Source organism: Perca flavescens, chromosome 19, assembly GCF_004354835.1.
Source record: "Perca flavescens isolate YP-PL-M2 chromosome 19, PFLA_1.0, whole genome shotgun sequence".
In the NCBI taxonomy this organism is placed as follows: Eukaryota; Metazoa; Chordata; class Actinopteri; order Perciformes; family Percidae; genus Perca; species Perca flavescens.
Window position 1 is genome coordinate 7,327,246 of NC_041349.1, and position 20,798 is coordinate 7,348,043.

The 20,798-nt window shown below is 44.6% G+C and overlaps 1 protein-coding gene across 1 annotated transcript in view; it reads left to right on the plus strand.

Moving 5' to 3' along the window:
* rbm46 (RNA binding motif protein 46) overlaps positions 1-20,798 on the plus strand; it is a 41,964-nt gene that overhangs the window by 20,038 nt on the left and 1,128 nt on the right. The window contains exons 7-9 of the mRNA XM_028564863.1: positions 1,281-1,734; positions 9,511-9,710; positions 12,073-12,175. Coding sequence (XP_028420664.1) covers positions 1,281-1,734; positions 9,511-9,710; positions 12,073-12,175 — 757 coding nt within the window. The remainder of the gene's footprint in view (positions 1-1,280; positions 1,735-9,510; positions 9,711-12,072; positions 12,176-20,798) is intronic.

Consider the following 20,798-nt stretch of genomic DNA (forward strand, 5'->3'; position numbering starts at 1 on the left):
GTAAGCTATGACTGTCCCTTCAATCCTAGCTATGTGTAGCTAGCTACAAATCAGGGATACTTAGCTTCATTTACCGCATAATGTGTGTATATTTACAGTTTGAATTTTGTCACGCCACTTATACAAGATCTCCCTAAATGTCTTATAAAGCTAACAACGGTGTCCGATTTCAAGTTAATGAATATTTGTGAATTTCAGAGGAATTCTAGGATGAGCTAGCTCTCATTGATAGAGCTACATCCAGCCGCAGGCTCTATCAATGAGACTCGCGGACAAGAGGCGTGTATTTCCCCAATCGTTTGTTTAAATAACTCAACACATTATAATTACACACATTCAAAGATTAACTGGAACCTGTGGTAACAGATTGCTGGTGCAACAAGCTCGCTGCCCGCGCTCTTACTCACACACACACCGGGCATTTAGCTAGCAGGAAGAGGGGAGCTGCAGGCCCTGGAGCTCTGTCAGAGCACCAGCGTTTAGTAGTCCATTATCCTAAAACCGGTGACTTTGAGCGGGTATGGAGTGCTGTGGGCTGCCAGTCATGACGGACCTCCAAGTACCTCAGAGCAGGCCGGGGTGTGTGAAGGAAGGCAGGCCGGGCGACGAGGCAGCAGCCAGGCAGCACCGGCAGCTGAATTCCGACACACAGTTGGACAAAATTTGCAATTAGCCATCCATTTTCGTAAAACGGCCCATATTTGAGCCTTACATAGTTGATTTCTCGCATAAAAAAGTTTCAGAAGTGAATTTTGTAATGGAATAGCAGAGATCTGCGCGACCTAGATTCAGAAGACTACCTGATCTCAGGTCAGTTGTGTAGCCTATGTAAATGTTGGGGCGTGACCGATCTCTTAATACACCCATGGGCTGACAAAGGTTCCGGTTTTTGGGAGGTTGACGTCAACTTCTAGCTTTGTTGGGATTTGCCCGTTTTCAGCGGCAGTTTCAAAATATGAGATTTTCATAGTAAAGGGGTGTCAGTGGGACTTTGAGCTTCTATGTATGTCCTATTTACCCACCGAACTGTCGTTATTCAACTATGACACACATCATCACATACCCTTCACGTAACGTAGCGTAACGTAACATGATGTAGTGTAATGTAACATAGCGTAGCGCAACATAGCGTAGCATAAAATAACGTACCGTAGTGTAACGTAACTTAGCGTAACGTAGCTTAACGTAACGTAGTGTAACGTAGCTAAGCGTAACGCAGCTTAGCGTAACGTAGCTTAGCGTAATGTAGCGTAACGTAACGCTGTCCCGTCTGTCTGCAGGTGCGTAACCTGATGCTGAGCACCAGCGAGGAAACGCTGCGCCAGGAGTTCTCGCGCTTCAAACCGGGCTCGGTGGAGCGCGTCAAGAAGCTCACGGACTACGCCTTCGTCCACTACCGTTGCCGCGACGACGCCGTAACGGCGCTCAGCCTGATGAACGGCGCGCAGATCGACGGTGCCGCCCTGGAGGTGACGCTCGCCAAGCCGGCCGGGGTCAAAGAGGGCAGCGTGGCCGGGAGGCGGTACAACAGCCGGGGTTACCTAGGAAACAACAACAACAGCAGCAGCCACCAGGCCGTCGCTGGAGGGAACGGAGGAGGAGGAGGAGGAGGAGGAGGAGGAGGAGGAGGGAACGGGACGTTTCTCCTACACAGAAACGATGGCGGGATGATGGCCGGAGACATCTACTCCCCGATGAGGACGCGCCTCGGAAGCCCCTTCTACACCGGAGCAGGTAAATACTAATAAATTCATGTAAACAAACTCATTCAGGCCATTAAATGCACCAAAAATAATACCTCAGTACCTAATTAAATACATAAGAAAATGTAAAATTCATTTAAAATGAATTACAAAAAATTTAAATCAATTAAAGTATTTAAAATTATTTTCTTTTTAAATTAATAATTAAAAATATATAAGCAAATTAAAACACATTTTGTCAGTTATTATTAATGACTTTTATCTTTTGTTACATTTAATGGCATTTATTGATGTGTGTGTCTTTGTGTGTGTGTGTGTGTGTGTGTGTGTGTGTGTGTGTGTGTGTGTGTGTGTGTGTCAGTGTGCTTGTGTCGGTGTGTGTGTCTCTGTGTGTATGTGTTTCTGTGTGTGTGTGTATCTGTGTGTGCCTCTCTGTGTATGTGTGTATTTGTTTCTGTGTACGCCTCTGTGTGTTTATTTGTGTGTGCGTGCGTGTGTGTGTGTGTGTGTGTGTATCTGTGTGTGCCTCTCTGTCCGTGTGTGTGTGTGTGTCTTTGTGTTTGTGTGTGTCTCTCTCTGTGTGTGTGTGTGTGTGTGTGTGTGTGTGTCTCTCTCTCTGTCTGTGTGTGTGTCTTTGTGTCTGTGTGTGTGTCTCTCTCTGTGTGTGTGTGTGTGTGTCTTTGTGTTTGTGTGTGTGTCTCTCTCTCTGTGTGTGTGTCTATGTGTGCACAGCTCTGACACACTGCGTGGATTTCACGTGAAGATATAAATTTAATTTGGACTTTTGGAGAAAGTTCCCATGTTAAGTTTCCGTAATGTGAAAGTTAGAGCACGTTGCAGCCAATATAAAATGTTCATGTGCAGCGGGAACGACGGCTGAATATTAATCACGAAGAATCATCTTTATATGGAGCAGAATTATCATTTTAATATTAGATATCACAGCAGCCTGAAGCCACTCCTCTTATTAAACTATACTATTTCCTCTTATTGGACAGTCAGATATTCTCTCAGTTCTCTTCTAACTACTCTGTGACCAAATTAGAAATCTTCTAAAATAAAGCCATTTTTGGGAGGACAGTTGTTTCTGTCGGACAGGATTTACAGTAGAAACCTTCATCATTCATAGAGGCTTTTTGGAACGTCAATAAAAACTTTATTCATCGCAGGATTTTATTACAAATACACTTCAGATTAAAAAAAAATTAACAATCAGCTTTTTCTTTGAAGTTTTTTTCTTCTTTCCTTCAACAACTATATTCAGGGTTCATATACGTTTTGAAAAAACCTGGAAAAGTTATGGAATTTGAAAAATGCAGATTCCAGGCCTGGAAAGGTTTTGGAAACATAAAAAGACCCATAAAGTTTTGGAAAAGTCATGGATTCTTTTTTAACACATCCAATTAATACGTAATTAATGTATTTTCACGTCGTCTTAACCTCCCTCTATGTGGTTCATAGAGGGATTCGTAATATCGCTCCCCGAATGTTGTATTCAGGGAGCGATATTACGAATCCCTCAATGAACCACAGACATTATCATACATTTTATAGTTAAACCTCTGAGGGTAAACTTTAACACAGATTTGTATTCTTATTGTATAATGTCAACTGACATTTTCAGGAACACAGTCATGGAAATTTGCCGAAAACGTCATGAAAAGTCATGAAAAAGTATTGGTTAAAATGCGTATGAACCGTGTATATTACCAAAAAACACACGTTTTTATTTAAATGTGAAACAGTCTGAGAATGAAATGATTCAAACTTCCATTTAGTGGCTGTCCTCTAACAGTGTTGCATGATGGGTAAATCCTGTCAGAACTTGGATGTTGAGTAAAGGCGCCGACGCACCGACACCGATAATCGGCCGTCGGACAGTCTAGCGAGGTCGGTGACTCGAGTCGGTTTGGTGTGTCCCGGGCCGTCGGCGTTCATTTTGGCCAATTTAACTCGTTGAATCGTAAGGCGGGCAGTCGGACTCAATGGCCAATCTGATTGGTGGAGCGCCAAACCAGAAATGTCGAGCGGGATGAGCGTGACTAGAGTCTCTCAAAATCTGACGAAAATCTTTTAAACTGACCTTTGTTGATCTGAAATTCAGAAACTGCACGGCCTATTTCTCTCTTAAAATGTTTTCAGAAACACATTTTTCGGTGAACTATATTCGTAAAATACGAGATCGTATTCCGAACGAAGCTGCCAAGTCGTAATATTTTAGAAAAAAAAAAAGTCCTAACATTTTGGAAAAGTCTTATTATTTTTGGGAAATAGTCTTAATATTTCACGAAAAATGTCTTAATATTTTTGAAAAGTTGTAATATTTAATGAAAAAAGTCGTATTATTTTGGGAAAAAGTCATAATATTTTACGAAATAGTCGTAATAGTTTGAGAAAAGTCGTAATCTTTAAACGCCACAGTCAGCCGTTATAAAAGGTGTCTTTGTTGCTCCGAGTTTGTTTAGCCCTACGTAACGTAGCGTGGGCAGTCGGACTCAATGACCAATCTGATTGGTGGAGCGCTAACGTTTTCAGTGAACTATCTTCGTAAAATACGAGATCGTATTCTGAACCAATTATTATGCCCGGTTGAAAAAACCGGTAGCAGCCAGACCCACGTGACGCGTTCGTCATTTCCGGTTAAAAAATTTTTGGGGCGATAATACAGACCAGCGCCGCCTGCTGTTACATACGAATTACGTCTCGCGCACGCGCAGAACGTACGCTCTCGTACGCATTCGTACGTGGCTCTAATTATTGAGTTGTTGCGTGTTTTCTTTGGGCCTTCTGCAGTTTCCTCAGTGTTTCACTCTAGTTTATTTGCACAAACATATGAAATACATAGAATAGCATTTTAAAACAAGCAATTAACAGTGCAGGAGAGGAGAGGAGCCTGAAAGCCCTCCCGTATTACAAACAACTAAACTAAAACATGGTCATTTCTCTACAAAATATAAAAATCAAGCAGTACAGCAGACAGACAAGTATAGATAAACAAAAATGTGTAGATGTATCAGGAATAGGGTTGGGTATCGTTTGGTTTTTTTCCGATACCGGTGCTAAATCGATACTTTTAAAACGGTGCAGGTGCCTAAACCGGTACTTTTCAATAAAGTAAAAAAAAAAGAAGGGTAGTAAACAACAGTCAGTTACTTGTTCATTGCTAAGGCCATGGTCAAAATTAAAGATTTAATAATAATATAACTATATAGTAATAACTATAACAATAACTTATTTCACCAGTAAGTTGTTGTTGAACCCCAGATGGGAAAAGGGTATTTTACAATTACTGTGAATGCACCACGAGGATATCTGTTTTAAGTGACAACGGCAGCTGCAAGTGAACGCACCGTCTGTGTTGTTTAATTCCGACCATAGATATAAACATATCTATGAATTCTCTGCAGAGCAGACTGTTACATCCCGCTGTTGAAGTCCTCCACAGTGAAATACAGTCACACTTTACACTTTTTAATGTTAGCTGTCAAGATTTTAACCGTGTTTAATCCAGCTGCTAGCTAAAGGTAGGCTAATGTTATCTGCTGGCAGGTGTAGTGTAAAGTCAGGCACCGAAATGAGGCACCCAAACTTTCATTCTTATTCGGTCTCGTTACTACCGTTTACATCGGCACCGGTTCCCTATTGGCACGGAGTTTCGGTACCCAACCCTAATCAGGAAATTATACACAGATTAAGCAAGAAAAGACAAGTCTTAAATGAAAATGACGATTAGTGCCTTAGACCAACCTTCAGGCTAGATTTACATCGCTACGTTTTGGGTTTAAAAAAAAAATCTTCTGCTACGTTCCCCCCTCTCATTCCCCTTGCTCTGGCGTTTCCCCCCTCTCATTCCCCCTTCTCTGGCGTTTCCCCCCTCTCATTCCCCCTGCTCTGGCATTTTCCCCTCTAAAAAAAATAATTAAAAACTAAATAACTTTCAACAAACTTAAAGCATTGCAGAGACTTCAGATGTGGAGCAGTTCTTTTTAAAAGTTCTCCCAAAACTGTCCGAACCTTCTTTTTCTCTAGACAATAATGCTCCTGACTGTAACAGGAAACTTTCTTTAGACCCAAGAATCAATATCCATTGTCCCCAGGAGATTGTGACTAATACGCTGTTTTCTGTTGAACATTAACCTCTTCTGGGTCTCTTCAGGTTCCCTAATAAACACCAGTTCTACCTTTTTTGTTTTTACGATAACTGCAGACTGAATCTCTGCTTTTTTTTTTTTTTTTATTGAATTAAATGTAATGATGGTTCAGCTTTTCTCCTGTAAGTTTTATGACTGTCTTCTCCATTGCAAACCAGATTCATCAGGTCTCATTGATACTGCCGTGATGATGATAATCTGGCGAAGAAGCGAAACTCTTGATGCCCGCGGACACATCTGAAAATGAGAAAAGTTTCAGAGTTAACTCCCCCACAAATGGGCCGTGAGAGATTTATGAGAGGAAAGATTTTATGGCAGCGGGGCCGGCTACTTGTACTGATACAGCGGGAACAATGAGAGGGTGAAGTAGGCAGAAATGGGGAGAGATTTGGGGAGAGATGAGAAGACTCTTAAGAAGATGTATTAAAGAATTACTCTGGGAGTTGGATACATCTTGGGAGAGTTGTGCACGGACCGCACCGAACAGACTCGAGTCACAGACCTCGCCAGACTGTCCGACGGCCGATTATCGGCTCGGTGCGTCAGGGCCTTTACGTCTTCCACAAACTGAAGGAAAACACTGGTTCTTGTCCTTCAGAAAGTCACCACGCACACACACACACACACACACACACACACACACACACACACACACACACTCGTTATTTACTCCCAATAATTAAATGTAAATGATAGGCTGACAGTATGGAGTGTGTGTGTGTGTGTGTGTGTGTGTGTGTGTGTGTGTGTGTGTGTGTGTGTGTGTGTGTGTGTGTGTGTGTGTGTGTGTGTGTGTGTGTGTGTGTGTGTGTGTGTGTGCGCGCAACTGACACTACGGTGTGTGTGTTTGTAACTGGCACTAAGATGTGTGTGTGTTTATGTGTGTGTGTAACTGGCACTAGGGTGTGTGTGTGTGTGTGTGTGTGTAACTGGCACTAAGGTGTGTGTGTGTGTGTAACTGACACTAAGGGGTGTGTGTGTGCGTGTGTGTGTGTGTGCGTGCGTGCGTGCGCGCACAATTGACACTAAGGGGTGTGTGTGCAACTGACACTAAGGGGTGTGTGTGTAACTGACACTAAGGGGTGTGTGTGGAACTGACACTAAGGGGTGTGTGTGTGTGTGTGTGTAACTGGCACTAAGATGTGTGTGTGTGTGTGTGTGTGTGTGTGTGTGTGTGTGTGTGTGTGTGTGTGTAATTGGCACTAAGGTGTGTGTGTGTGTGTGTGTGTGTAACTGGCACTAAGGTGTGTGTGTGTGTGTCTGTGTGTGTGTGTCAGACGGCCGGTTATCGGCTCTGTGCGTCAGGGCCTTTTAAGTCTTCCACAAACTGGAAAACACTGGTTCTTGTCCTTCAGAAAGTCACCACACACGCACACACAAACACACACATCTCACACACACACACACACACACACTCAGTTATTTACTCCCACTAATTAAATGTAAATTATAGACTGACGGTATGGACAGTGATGTACTCCACTGATGTTGAAAAGGGCCGTATCGTTACAAAATGTTTGAACAGAGCAACGCGACTTTTAAAAAAGTGAAATAATTTCCGTTAATTAAAGCGAGCCGAATAAATTAACATTTAATCACGAAAAAGCTTGTCTGAGCCGCTTTGGGCTTTAAGATAACGCTCGTTGTGTGTGTGTGTGTGTGTGTGTGTGTGTGTGTGTGTGTGTGTGTGTGTGTGTGTGTGTGTGTGTGTGTGTGTGTGTGTGTGTGTGTGTGTGTGTGTGTGTGTGTGTGTGTGTGTATTAAGACGAGCACGTTGACACAGAGGAATGTGCTAATGATGGACTCCCTCCCCGTGTGATTAATGACAGCATTAGCATAACTGGATATGTTTCACACATCACGGTGATTACAGCACGGCTTTGTTTACGGACGGATAATGGCGGTGATATTTCATGTAGCCTGGCGGCCGGCCGGCAGCTCAAGTATTTCTGAGACTGTGTGTGTAACTGGCACAAAGGTGTGTGTTTTGTGTGTGTGTGTGTGTGTGTGTGTGTGTGTGTGTGTGTGTGTGTGTGTGTGTGTGTGTGTGTGTGTGTAACTGGCACTAAAGGGTGTGTGTGTGTGTAACTGGCACTAAGGGGTGTGTTTGTGTGTGTAACTGGCACTAAAGGTGTGTGTGTGTAACTGGCACAAAGGTGTGTGTGTGTAACTGGCAGTAAAGTGTGTGTGTGTGTGTAACTGGCACTAAAGGGTGTGTGTGTGTGTGTGTGTGTGTGTGTGTGTGTGTGTGTGTGTAACTGGCACTAAGGGGTGTGTGTGTAACTGGCACTAAAGGGTGTGTGTGTGTGTGTGTGTAAAACTGGCACTAAAGGGTGTGTGTGTGTGTAATTGGCATTAAGGGGTGTGTGTGTGTGTGCGTGTAACTGGCACTAAAGGGTGTGTGTGTGTGTGTAACTGGCACAAAGGTGTGTGTGTGTAACTGGCAGTAAAGTGTGTGTGTGTGTAACTGGCACTAAAGGTGTGTGTGTGTGTGTGTGTGTGTGTGTGTGTGTGTGTGTGTGTGTAACTGGCACTAAGGGGTGTGTGTGTAACTGGCACTAAAGGGTGTGTGTGTGTGTAAAACTGGCACTAAAGGGTGTGTGTGTGTGTAATTGGCATTAAGGGGTGGGTGTGTGTGTGTGCGTGTAACTGGCACTAAAGGGTGTGTGTGTGTGTGTGTGTGTAACTAGCACTAAGGGGGGGTGTGTGTGTGTGTGTGTGTGTAACTGGCACTAAGGGGTGTGTGTAACTGGCACTAAGGGGGTGTGTGTGTGTGTGTAACTGGCACTAAAGGGTGTGTGTGAGAGTGTGTAACTGGCACTAAGGGGTGTGTGTGTGTGTGCGCGTGTAACTGGCACTAAAGGGTGTGTGTGTGTGTGTGTGTAACTAGCACTAAGGGGTGTGTGTGTGTGTGTGTAACTGGCACTAAGGGGTGTGTAACTGGCACTAAGGGGGTGTGTGTGTGTGTAACTGGCACTAAAGGGTGTGTGTGAGAGTGTGTAACTGGCACTAAGGGGTGTGTGTGTGTGTAACTGGCACTAAAGGTGTCTGTGTGTAACTGGCACTAAAGGGTGTGTGTGTGTGTGTAACTGGCACTAAAGGGTTTGTGTGTGTGTGTGTGTGTGTGTGTGTAACTGGCACTAAAGGGTGTGTGTGTGTGTGTAACTGGCACTAAGGGTGGTGTGTGTGTGTGTGTGTGTGTGTGTGTGTGTGTGTGTGTGTGTAATGTAACTGGCTATAAGGTAGGTGTGTGTGTAAAAAAACTGGCACTAAGGTGTGTGTGTGTAACTGGCAATAAGATGTGTGTGTGTGTGTGTGTGTGTGTGTGTGTGTGTAAAACAAACTGGCACTAAGATGTGTGTGTGTGTAACTGGCACTAGGGTGGGGGTGTGTGTGTGTGTGTATATATGTGGGGGTGTGTAACTGGCAATAAGGTGTGTGTGTGTGTGTGTGTGTGTTACTGGCACTAGGGTGTGTGTGTGTGTGTGTAACTGGCACTAGTGTGTGTGTGTGTGTGTGTGTGTGTGTGTGTGTGTGTGTGTGTGTAACTGGCACTAGTGTGTGTGTATGCGTGTGTGTGTGACAAAGGTGTTACTACTATTTGAATGAACTCTAACCCTAACCCCTGTGTGTCTCGGTGCGGGGCTCACCCCCAGAGGACCCAGACCGGTGTGTGTTCCCGCTGTTTCCCGGGACGCCCCTGTCCCCGACCAGCCTGCTGTCTCTGAAGCAGAGCCAGATCGCCTCGGCCGGCAGCCTGCTGGACTTCTACTGCCGCAAGAACTACTGGTCGCCCCCCGAGTACCACCTGTACTCCACGCCGGGCCAGGACGGGAAGCTGCTGCTCCTCTACAAGGTCTCTCTTCCTCTATAATACTATTCAAATTCCATTTGATATTTTTTTTAATAATGGAATAATATTTGAATATTTAATGCTCAAAATCAAGACATGCAGAGTTTATTGACATACTTTCATTTTATCGATTATTGCATGTCTCATATAGCTTTCTCACTTACAGTCATGTCGACATAAAGCCCTAAAAAAAAAAAGTTCCTTAGCCATCAGAGAGTTTTGCTAATCAAGCAAAACAATGATGACATTTTTTACAGCAACCTCTTTCTCAGCCTAAATCTGACAACTCTCTGCTTCTGGGGGAATTCCTGAGTCTCAAAGTCTGCAAATCTGCCAAATTCTGCTTTGAGTGTCGCATAATTACAGTTTGAAAAGAGTTATCTTGGTTTCTGTGCACAACTAGGCGGGCCAAAATCTGCTGTGAACCTAAATTGACATGCGGGCCTGATCAAAACTTGCGAGGGGCCGGATTTGGCCCGCGGGCCTTGAGTTTGACACGTGTTCTACACTAATCAGGCTTATGCGTTGTCAATGCCACTACAAGCATGTGGTTGTTGTTGTTGGACGTTCTGTCCACTAGAGGGACTTCTAACATTAGACTGGCCTTGTGGCGACCTGCACGCAACTTTGTTTACATTCATTTTCCACCACAAGCACACCGCGACAAACACAAATCAACAGAGTAATGAAACATGATCTATCAAGTGAAGCGGCTCTGTTGTGAAGGGTAACGGTGCTCGGTTAGCACAACGACGTCATGTTAGGAAGCTCAGCCGAAACCGTTTGTCATAAACTAGGTAAGTAACAAAATATGCTAAATGCATTACTAACCAAGCCAAACGGTGCTGTCACTACTATTTTAGTGATTTTATAAGCAACCTGTACAGCTGTAAGAAGATAATATGACGTGGAAGCTAAGGGCTTTTTCACACATACCTCGTTTGGTCCGGGCTTTCTGTCTTTTTAGTTTGATCCGAACCAAAATTACAAGTGTGAAATCCTCTCCCGGACCACGGTCCGGATCAAAAGACCAAATTTTGGTCCGATAAAAAGAGGTGGTCTTGGTTTGTTTATAGTGTGAAAGCATTTTTTGGATGGTTCGGACTTTCGGACCAAATGCAACAAGCTCTGGCAGGCTCTCCCTGTGTTACAAGACCGGGGAAGCTCCTTCAAGGAATCGCTCGGTGCTTAGTGATAGAGAGAGAGCGACGCTGAATGCGCTCAGAGCAGACAGCTGTCGGCTATCAGAGCAGAGAATACATCAGCACTTTATTTAAGTGGTAGTAAACGTACAGTGTCGGTTTCCGTTTGTCTCTGAATAAATGCTCCAGAGAGAAAGTTCCCGTGACTTGCTTCTCAACATCATAACGTGTGAAAACGTCAGCTCTTCGATGTTGTGCCAACGTTACTCGCTACGTAATGTCAGCTCTGCGATGTACTAACGTTACTCGCTACGTAACGTCAGCTCTGAAATGTTGTAATAACGTTACTCGCTACGTAACGTCAGCTCTGCGATGTACTAACGTTACTCGCTACGTAACGTCAGCTCTGCGATGTTGTACTAACGTTACTCGCTACATAACATCAGCTCTGCGATGTTATGCTAACGTTACTCGCTACGTAACGTCAGCTCTTCGATGTTGTGCCAACGTTACTCTCTACGTAACGTCAGCTCTGCAATGTTGTACTAACGTTACTCGCTATGTAACGTCAGCTCTGCAATGTTGTACTAATGTTACTCGCTACGTAACGTCAGCTCTGTGATGTACCAACGTTACTCGCTACGTAATGTCAGCTCTGTGATGTACCAACGTTACTCGCTACGTAATGTCAGCTCTGCGATGTACTAACGTTACTCGCTACGTAACGTCAGCTCTGCGATGTTGTACTAACGTTAATCCCTACGTAACGTCAGCTCTGCGATGTTGTGCTAACGTTACTCGCTACGTAATGTCAGCTCTGCGATGTTGTACTAACGTTACTCGCTACTTAACGTTGTCTTAGACCTAACAATGCCTTGTTTCTCACTCCCGCTGTTATTGTTCATACGACGTGACATGAATCACGCATGCGGGTAGTCCAAGGTGAGAAGAGGGAGCTAACGTTAGCCAACATTTGTTTTTACTTCACACAACAGCTGTTCCATGAAGTAGTCTCTCTACCTGAAATACAACAACTCATTCGCAGTTAGGTTTCTAGCATATGTAAGTTTTAACCAACAATGTTCATTTGAATGAATTTTAAAACCTGTGTGTGTGTGTGTGTGTGTGTGTGTGTGTGTGTGTGTGTGTGTGTGTGTGTGTGTGTGTGTGTGTGTGTGTGTGTGTGTGTGTGTGTGTGTGTGTGTGTGTGTGTGTGTGTGCAGGTGGTGATCCCGTCGACACGAAGCACCTACATCCCAGACAAGCTGTGTGTGCTGCTGGACGACGCCAAAGAGCTCGCTGCACAGACCACCCTCTGGAACCTGGGTAATGTACAAACACACACTCACAGAGACAGACAGACAGACAGACAGACAGAAAGTGAACAAAAACACATAACAGGTGGGGTCTTAAATGTTTAAAAAAATCTTCTAAATATTCTAAAAATAAGGCCACATACACACACACACACGGGAACATACGCACACACGCGCGGGAACACACACACACACGGGAACACACACACACACGAACACACACACATGGGAACACAAACACACACGGGAACACACACATACGCGCAGGAACATACACGGAAACTCACACACACACACACACACCGAGAGACACACACACATGGGAACACACACACACACACACACACACACACAGGAACACATCTACTGTAGATCAGTAGATCTTTATTCATCCATTTTAAACCTCCATCTCTCCATCACACAGGACCAATCAGACGTATAACAGAATATACATCAGATTGGTCACACTCACATTACAATATATATGTTATTAACTAACCCTGACTGCTTTCTCCCCTCTCTCCTTCCCTCTCTCCTTCCCTCTCTCCTTCCCTCTCTCCTTCCCTCTCTCCTTCTCTCTCTCTACTTCCCTCTCTCCTTTCCTCTCTCTCCTTCCCTCTCTCCTTCTCTCTCTCTCCTTCCCTCTCTCCTTCTCTCTCTCTCCTTCCCTCTCTCCTTCCCTCTCTCTCCTTCCCTCTCTCCTTCCTCCTGTCTTTCCCTCTCTCTCCTTCCCTCTCTCCTTCCTCCTCTCCTTCCCTCTCTCTCCTTCCCTCTCTCCTTCCCTCTCTCTCCTTCCTCCTCTCCTTCCATGTCTCTCCTTCCCTCTCTCCTCTCTCTCTACTTCCCTCTCTCCTTTCCTCTCTCTCCTTCCCTCTCTCCTTCCCTCTCTCCTTCTCTCTCTCTCCTTCCCTCTCTCCTTCCCTCTCTCTCTTTCCTCCTCTCCTTCCCTCTCCTTCCCTCTCTCCTTCCTCCTCTCCTTCCCTCTCTCTCCTTGCTCCTCTCTCCTTCCCTCTCTTCTTCCTCCTCTCCTTCCTCCCTCTCTCCTTCGGCTCTCCCTCCTCCCTCTCTCGTTCCTCCCTTTTCTTCCTCCCTCTCTCCTTCCTCCCTCTCTCCTTACTCCTCTCTCCTCCCTCTCTCCTTACTCCTCTCTTTCCTCCCTCTCTCTTCCTACCTTTCTCCCCTCTCTCCTTCCTCCCCCTCACCTTCCTCCCTTTCTCTTTACTCCTCTCTCCTCCCTCTCTCCTCCTACCTTTCTCCCTTCTCTCCTTCTTCCTTCTCTCCTTCCTCCACTCTCTCCTCCCTCTCCTCACTTCTCTCTCCTTCCTCTCCTCTCTCCTTCCCTCTCTTCTTCCCTCTCTCCTCCCCTCTCTCTCTCATTCCTTCTTCTTTTAGTCCTCCCTCTCTGTCCTCCCCTCTTTCCTTCCTCTCCTCTCTCCTTCCTCCTCTCTCTCCTTCCTCTCCTCTCTCCCTCCTTCCTCTCCTCTCTCCTCCCTCTCCTCACTAACTCCGAGACCCTCTCAGCTTGTATGAGATGTTAATTATAAATGCTTTCAGCCCAGAGAGAGTCTGCAGAAGATAGTAGAATATTTATTCATCCATTTTAAAAACTCCTCCCGATTCTTATTCATTCAGAGCCGGACGTTTTCCGTGTCCTGCAGCGAAAGCCGCACTTTAATGCGTGTTTGCATTATTACATTTTCTCTCTCGATCTCTCCATCATCATTTATTCAGACGCACGTTACTGTTTCCTGTCCTCCCTGTGGTCTACGTTTACATTGTTCAGATGGTAACGGAAATTAAACTGCCTTTCACACACGGTAGAGTTTCAGCTTGAAATGGTCTCAAAGGTTGTTTTTCCTTAGCCTGTCTTGCCCGTTTCTCTCGGTCTCTCCCTCTCTTTCTGTCTCTGTGTCTCTCTCTCTTTGACTCTCTCTCTGTCTCTCTTCCTTGTCTCTCCTTCTCTTTCTGTATCTATCTGTCTCTGTCTCTCTCTCTGTCTGTGTCTCTCTCTCTGTGTCTCTCTCTCTTTTTGTCTCTCTCTTTGTGTCTCTCTCGCTCTCTCTCTGACTCTCCCTCCCTCTCTCTTTCTGTCTGTCTCTCTCTTTCTATCTGTCTCTCTGTCTCCGTCTCTCTCTCTCTCTGTCTCTCTTTATGTCTGTCTCTCTTTCTGTCTCCGTCTCTCTCTCTCTCTCTCTCTCTCTCTCTCTTTTCTGTCTCTCTCTTCTGTCTCTCTCTCTCTCTCTCTTTCTCTCTCTCTGACTCTGACTCTCTCTCTCCATCTCTCTTTCTGTCTCTTTCTGTCTCTCTCATCTGTCTCTTTCTCTCTCTCTCTTTCTCTCTCTTCTCCTGTGTCTCTCTCTCTCTTTCTCTCTCTTCTCTTCTGTCTCTCTCTTTCTGTCTCTGTCTCTGTGTCTCTCTCTCTCTTTCTCTCTCTCTCTGTCTCTGTCTCTTTATGTCTCTCTCTCTCTGTCTCACTCTCTCTCTCTCTGTCTCTCTCTCTTTCCGTCTCTCTCTCTTCTGTCTCTTTCTCTCTCTCTGACTCTCTCTCTCCCTCTCTCTTTCTGTCTCTTCTCCTCTGTCTCTGACTCTCTCTCTCTCCCTCTCTCTGTCTCTTCTTCTCTGTCTCTCTCCCTCTCTGTCTCTCTTTCCTGTCTCTCTCTCTCTCTCGGGACTACCCACGACAGTAAGTGTGATCGGCCAGCCTACAGTAAAGGCAATGAGTCTGTCTTACCTCATTTGACAGATTGACACATTGCCTGTCATTTCTGACAATTTGATGAACACAAAAATGCCCCAATCAACAAAACTGATAAAAGGATTGTATAAACATTAAAATACCACCGTTATAATCACCGGGAGAGTCCGACACAGTAACATAAACCCCGGACTGTAAAACCGCGATTGCTAGTAAACACAGTCCAACAGGATTTGAAGTGCTAATTCTCAATTTCAGTTTGTATAAGAAGAAAATACAGGAATGTTATAAGAAAAATGATGACTAATAGAAAAATGATGATAATTAAATGTAAGATACGTAGTACTGATCATATTTCGTGTTTGGGGTGAGGATTGGGGTTGATCCACTCATGAAGCAGCTGTTTTTTGTTATTTTTTTTTTATGTGCACAAAAAAGTGACCGGTACCATAAGATTTTCTTCTTCCTGTTCCTTTTTTTTTTCATTCATGCATGTTATGAATGAATGAATAAAAGTAGATTGTTATTATTATTAACTTGGAAAAAAAAAATTCTTCTCATATCGGCGCTGGTGATCTTTCCCTTTTGGGGGGGCTGGCTAAAACCTCTTTGGGGGAGGAAGCCAAAAAAATCCTCTAAGGACAAAAAAGCTTTCCATCTGGAGCTCCTCTAATTAAAGACTTGCAACTGTCTTGCTGCTTGTAGTTCAATACTAGTACTAGCACAATATTTACGGATGGTGATTTGTACATGCATGCAAGCAGGGGTTAAACTGGAATTAGTTATGTGGAGGGGCTCTCCCTAGGGGGGTCCGGGGGTATGCACCCTTGTGAAACAAATGTAAAAATAAACCGTTAAATGGCACTTTCTGGAGAGTTTTGTGCAAAGAAATGGAGAAATTGAGTCTCACATAATATGTGCAAAACTGCAAGGTTAAGAGCCTATACTCTGCATTGTTGTAGTATCAACAGGTATTAGGGCATTTAGCATTTACATTAGGCCTACTGTTAAGCAGTCATCACTTGATTACACATTGTATTACCTTGTTATGATATAAGAAGTGACCCATACAATGTGCCAAACATAATGTGCCACATGAAGAGACAGTGCAGCATATGACAGTAGCAACAGCTGAGAAGTTTTGGGTCTGTGGTCACCAGGTCCACTTCACACAAACTTCCTTCTCCCATTCTCTCTTTACTACTACAACACACACACACACACACACACACACACACACGGTACCGAGTGGGGCTCTCCGATGCTCGGATGCGAGCCGCTGGCGTAGATGCGACAGCGAGGACCGGTTCCACGGCTTGGTCAGCGACATGAACTCGTAGCGGCCGGTGGAGCTTCCACCGCTGCGAGCGGGGTTTTTATCTTTTAGGAGAAGGCATTTTATCTGTTAGTCCTACCGACATAGAGACTTTGGCGTTATGTAGTTGACCCGCGGTGGTGAATTGTCTGCAGTTCTGGGCGGGTTGTTGCCGTGTTCTGATTGTTGTCATCTCAGCTCCGCCGAGACAAAATAGACATGCCATTTCAAACATCTTTCATTTATTGTCAGATATATCATGTTTTCAAAAGCATCACTTTCATCATATTTTTTGTGACATATTTAGACTGCAAGCAGGCACATCCGGACACGAGTAGGCTTATGTGCTATATATGGTATTTTATTTCATAATGATCATGTGATAAAATAATTGTTATTAATGTGTTTGAATTTTTGTCATTAACAAATATTTCACTTTCTTTTTTTGTAATGGTAAAAAAGGCAACAGAGACAGAAATCCCCACAGACTCCCTGCAATGATGCTAACAAGCATGTCATTGAACACAACGTTGCTCACCTTCTTCACTGGGACAGGGAGGGGCCCAGTTAGGGGGAGACTGGGGTGCTGCTGACTCATCTGTTGTTAAGTCTGCTAAAAGAGGCAGGGACAATGATTTAATATGAATATCTTGCTAAACGTTTCCCTGCACTGATTAAATGGTGATTAAATGTAGGCTAGCACTAGTCTGTAGCTAGCTAGCTTATTTCACTATGGACATTAAGCCAACAGGTTAATACCACTCACAGACTACTACCCACCTTTCTTCCTTTGTCTTTCTTCTCTCTCTATTTTCTCTCTCTACTTTTTTGAAAACCAGATTTTGATTTAACGTTACTTGGAAACATTGTGGTCACTGTAGTTCTCGCGCATCTACTGACTGCAACTAAACACCGTCACGCAGTGCGCTAAGGCAGGATCAAACCATTTCATGCCGATACAGGGGGGTGGTCAGTCAATATGGATGTTTACTTTTTGGTCACTGGGGATATTTAACTTTTACTGCCAAAAACAAAGAGATCGTCAATTTTACTATTATATTTGAAATATATATACTCAGTGATGATGGTTTAATAATTTTATATTAGTGTTTACCTATTTTTTGGGGCCCCTGTCAGTCATGGGCCCTTGGAATTGTCCTAACTTTTCCCCCCTATACGGCGCCCCTGCATGTCATACACATAACACACAGAACAAGCAGTTAAAAAATAAAAAAAATCCACGGCAAAGAAAAATAAAATAAATAAATAAAATGCTTAAGTATATATGTATAAATATGATTCATGTTTATCAGTAGGAACAGGAATATATGCCGTAAAGAGCACGCCAGACCTGTAGGTGGCGGTGTTAGCTCAAACCCACGTCAGCCAATCAGAATCCTGACAATAGCAACAACAGCAAACCAAGCACTTCCTCTTTCTCTCTTCTCAGAGAAGAATTCTCCGTTTGCGTGTAAATTAAGGGCACAAACGAAGGGAAATGTCTCCGTTTGTAAAAAAAAAAAAAAAAAATAACCATGGACGTGTAAACAGGATCTATGAAAAGAAACACTTTTTTTCTGGTGATTTGGGGTGTTATTTTGTGTCTCTGGTGCTTCCACACGCATACAAACTTTGAATAATAAATCCATCCATGCTGTTTAGAGTGAGATACGGTTTCTGAATGTGTCCTGCCTTCAGTCTCCGGCTGAGCTGGGGTCTCATTTATAAGGATCCTTAATATAAGTGTACGTATGTGCGCCCAAAAGCCCAAAATGGCCTACGCCGGATAGGGCTGTCAAAATTGCTCAAAAATGACGTTCGAATATTCCCCCTAAAAAAAAACCACATAATATTCTAACTATTCGAACATCTGGTTGCGCATGCATCCAAGGTGGCGCACGACATCGTGACGTCAAAATGATGCAATATCCGGCCGGCGCGTCCGATTTATGGCGCTCGAGCCGAGGTTGCGCACAGCTCTTTTTTTTTTTTTTTTTCGGCGCGCGACAAAGCGTTAACAGGAAGTTCGCCAACCACGTGATGCCAGGACTCCCAGAGTGACTGCAGGTCTCTCTGGTAAACTTACCGGGTCAAGATGAGCTCTTTTATGGTGAATGAAAGGCTCAATCTGACGAAGTAGGTCATCCAATCAGATCGAAGCATTGACGGCAACGCTGCTGCCGGTTCTGCCGTTGTTTACCTTCTTCTTCTTCTTCTTCTAGTCCGTAGAAAGAGCAGCGTCGGTAGCCTTTGCTCATTAGCGCCCCCGCTGTTCAGGAGAAGACTGCAGCTAGTGTCGCGAGCACCAGCGCCGGTATAAATAGTCACGGCGATGTAATGAGGTCTTCTTTTTTTTTTTTTTTTTTTTTTTTTTTTTTTGAATATTAATTTTCACCTTTGAAATTCGTTTTTTAAAAAACTATTCGAATATATATTCGAATTTAGAATATTCGTTGACAGCCCTATAATAAAGTAACTTGTAATCTAACTTTGTTACTTTTGAAATCAAGTACTCTCTAAAGTAACTAAGTTACTTTTTTAAAGTAACTGTGGCAACACTGCGTCTGTCCCAGCTGATCTCTCTCTCGACAAGAACCAGAGCAAGAAGTTGAGCTTTCTCCCGGACGTGTCTCTCGGGGGGAGCTAAAAGCGCAGCATCTGGTTAAACCAATCCGGTGAGGCTTCGCCGCGAGACTCCCAGAAGTCTTCACAAGAGGAAGTCAAGAGTCAGAGTTAAAGGATCACACTGACTTATTGGGAATTTAGCTTATTCACCGTAACCCCCAGAGTTAGACGAGTCCATACATACCCTTCTCATCTGCGTAACGCTGTCTGACGGTTCCAGCATTAGCTTAGCTTAGCACAGATCCTGCAGGTAACTGGTTCCAACTAGCCTACTGCTCCGAATTGTGACAAAAGTGACAAAATAACGTCAACACGTTCCTATTTACATGTTGTGATTTGTAGAGTCACAGCGTGTACAAAAAACAACGTAACATGAGACACAGCCGTCTTCTAACAGTAAACAAACCGGGAACTATATTCTCAGACAGGCTTGCTGCGAGAATATCACTCCGCCAAAGTACTATATTCTTCCGCCTAGGAATATAGTTCCCGGTTTGTTTACCGGTTAGAAGACGGCTGTGTCTCATGTTACGTTATTTTTTGGTACACGCTGTGACTCTACAAATCACAACATGTAAATAGGAACATGTTGAAGTTATTTTGTCACTTATTCGGAGCAGTAGGCTAGTTGGAACCATTCACCTGCAGGATCTGTGCTGGGCTAAGCTAACGCTGGAGCCGTCAGACAGCGTTACATCATGCACGGAGATGAGAAGGGTATGTATGGACTTGTCTAACTCTGGGGGTTACGGTGAATAAGATAAATTCCCAATAAGTCGGCGTGTTCCCTTTTTAAAATGGTTCCTAATTGACTTTCCGCAGCTTTTCTCGTTGGCACGGGATTACTTAACGTGACATGTGAAAACGTGAATTTTTTATTACGCTCGCAGCTCCGCAGGGAGCTAAATACTACATTTTGTACATCAGAAGGTTTTATCACAAAGTCGTCTTGTATCATTTCTTTGGACAACCGTACGACATTTTGCTGGTATTTTAAAGGTGCCCTGCCACACGTATTTAATATTTCATGACTTTGTGGTAATGTCTGAAGGTCTACCATGGACTCTGTAACAATTTTTGTGTGGAAAAAATGCCTTGCTTACCTTGTTTCAAGCCATTCTAGCGTGGTATAGAAAGCCTGCAGGAAGACTCAGCTCGATTTGTGCCAGTTCTCAGTAGTATTCAACAAGCTAAGCTGTTTGAATCTGATTGGCTGAACAGCTAGCCAATGAGAGCCTGGCTATCAGAATCCTTTACCCCAGCGCAACTGGGCGAACTCATGAATAGTAATGAGCTCAGGTAGTATGATGTCAGACTGACCATCCCTCTCTCCTTCCTTCCTCTCTCCTTCCTACCTCTCTCCTTCCTCCTTTCTCCCTCTCTCCTTCCTCCCACTCTCCTCTCTCCTTCCTCCCTCTGTCCCTCCTCCCCTCTCTCCTTCCTCCCCTCTCTCCTTCCTCCCCTCTCTCCTTCCTGCCACTCTCCTTCCTGCACTCTTTCCTTCTTTCCTCTCTCCTTCCTTCCCTCTCTCCTTCCCTATCTCCTTCCCTCTCTCCTTCCCTATCTCCTTCCCTCTCTCCTTCCTCCCCTCTCTCCTTCCCTCTCTCCTTCCTCCCCTCTCTCCTTCCCTCTCTCCTTCCTCCCTCTCTCCTCTCTCCTCCTTCCTCCTCTCTCCTTCCTCCCCTCTCTTCTTCCTCCCTCTCTCCTTACCTATCTCCTTCACTCTCTCCTTCCTCCGCTCTCTCCTTCCTCCTCTCTCCTTCCTGCCGCCATCCTTCCTGCGCTCTCTCCTTCCTCCAACTCTCTTTCTTCCTCTCTCCTTCCTCCCCTCTCTCCTTCCTCCCCTCTCTCCTTCCTGCCACTCTCCTTCCTCCCTCTCTCCTTCCCCCTCTCTCCTTCCCTATCTCCTTCCCTCTCTCCTTCCTCCCTCTTTCCTCTCTCCTCCCCCTCCCCCTCTCCTTCCTCCCTCCTCCCTCTCTCCTTCCTCCCTCTCTCCTC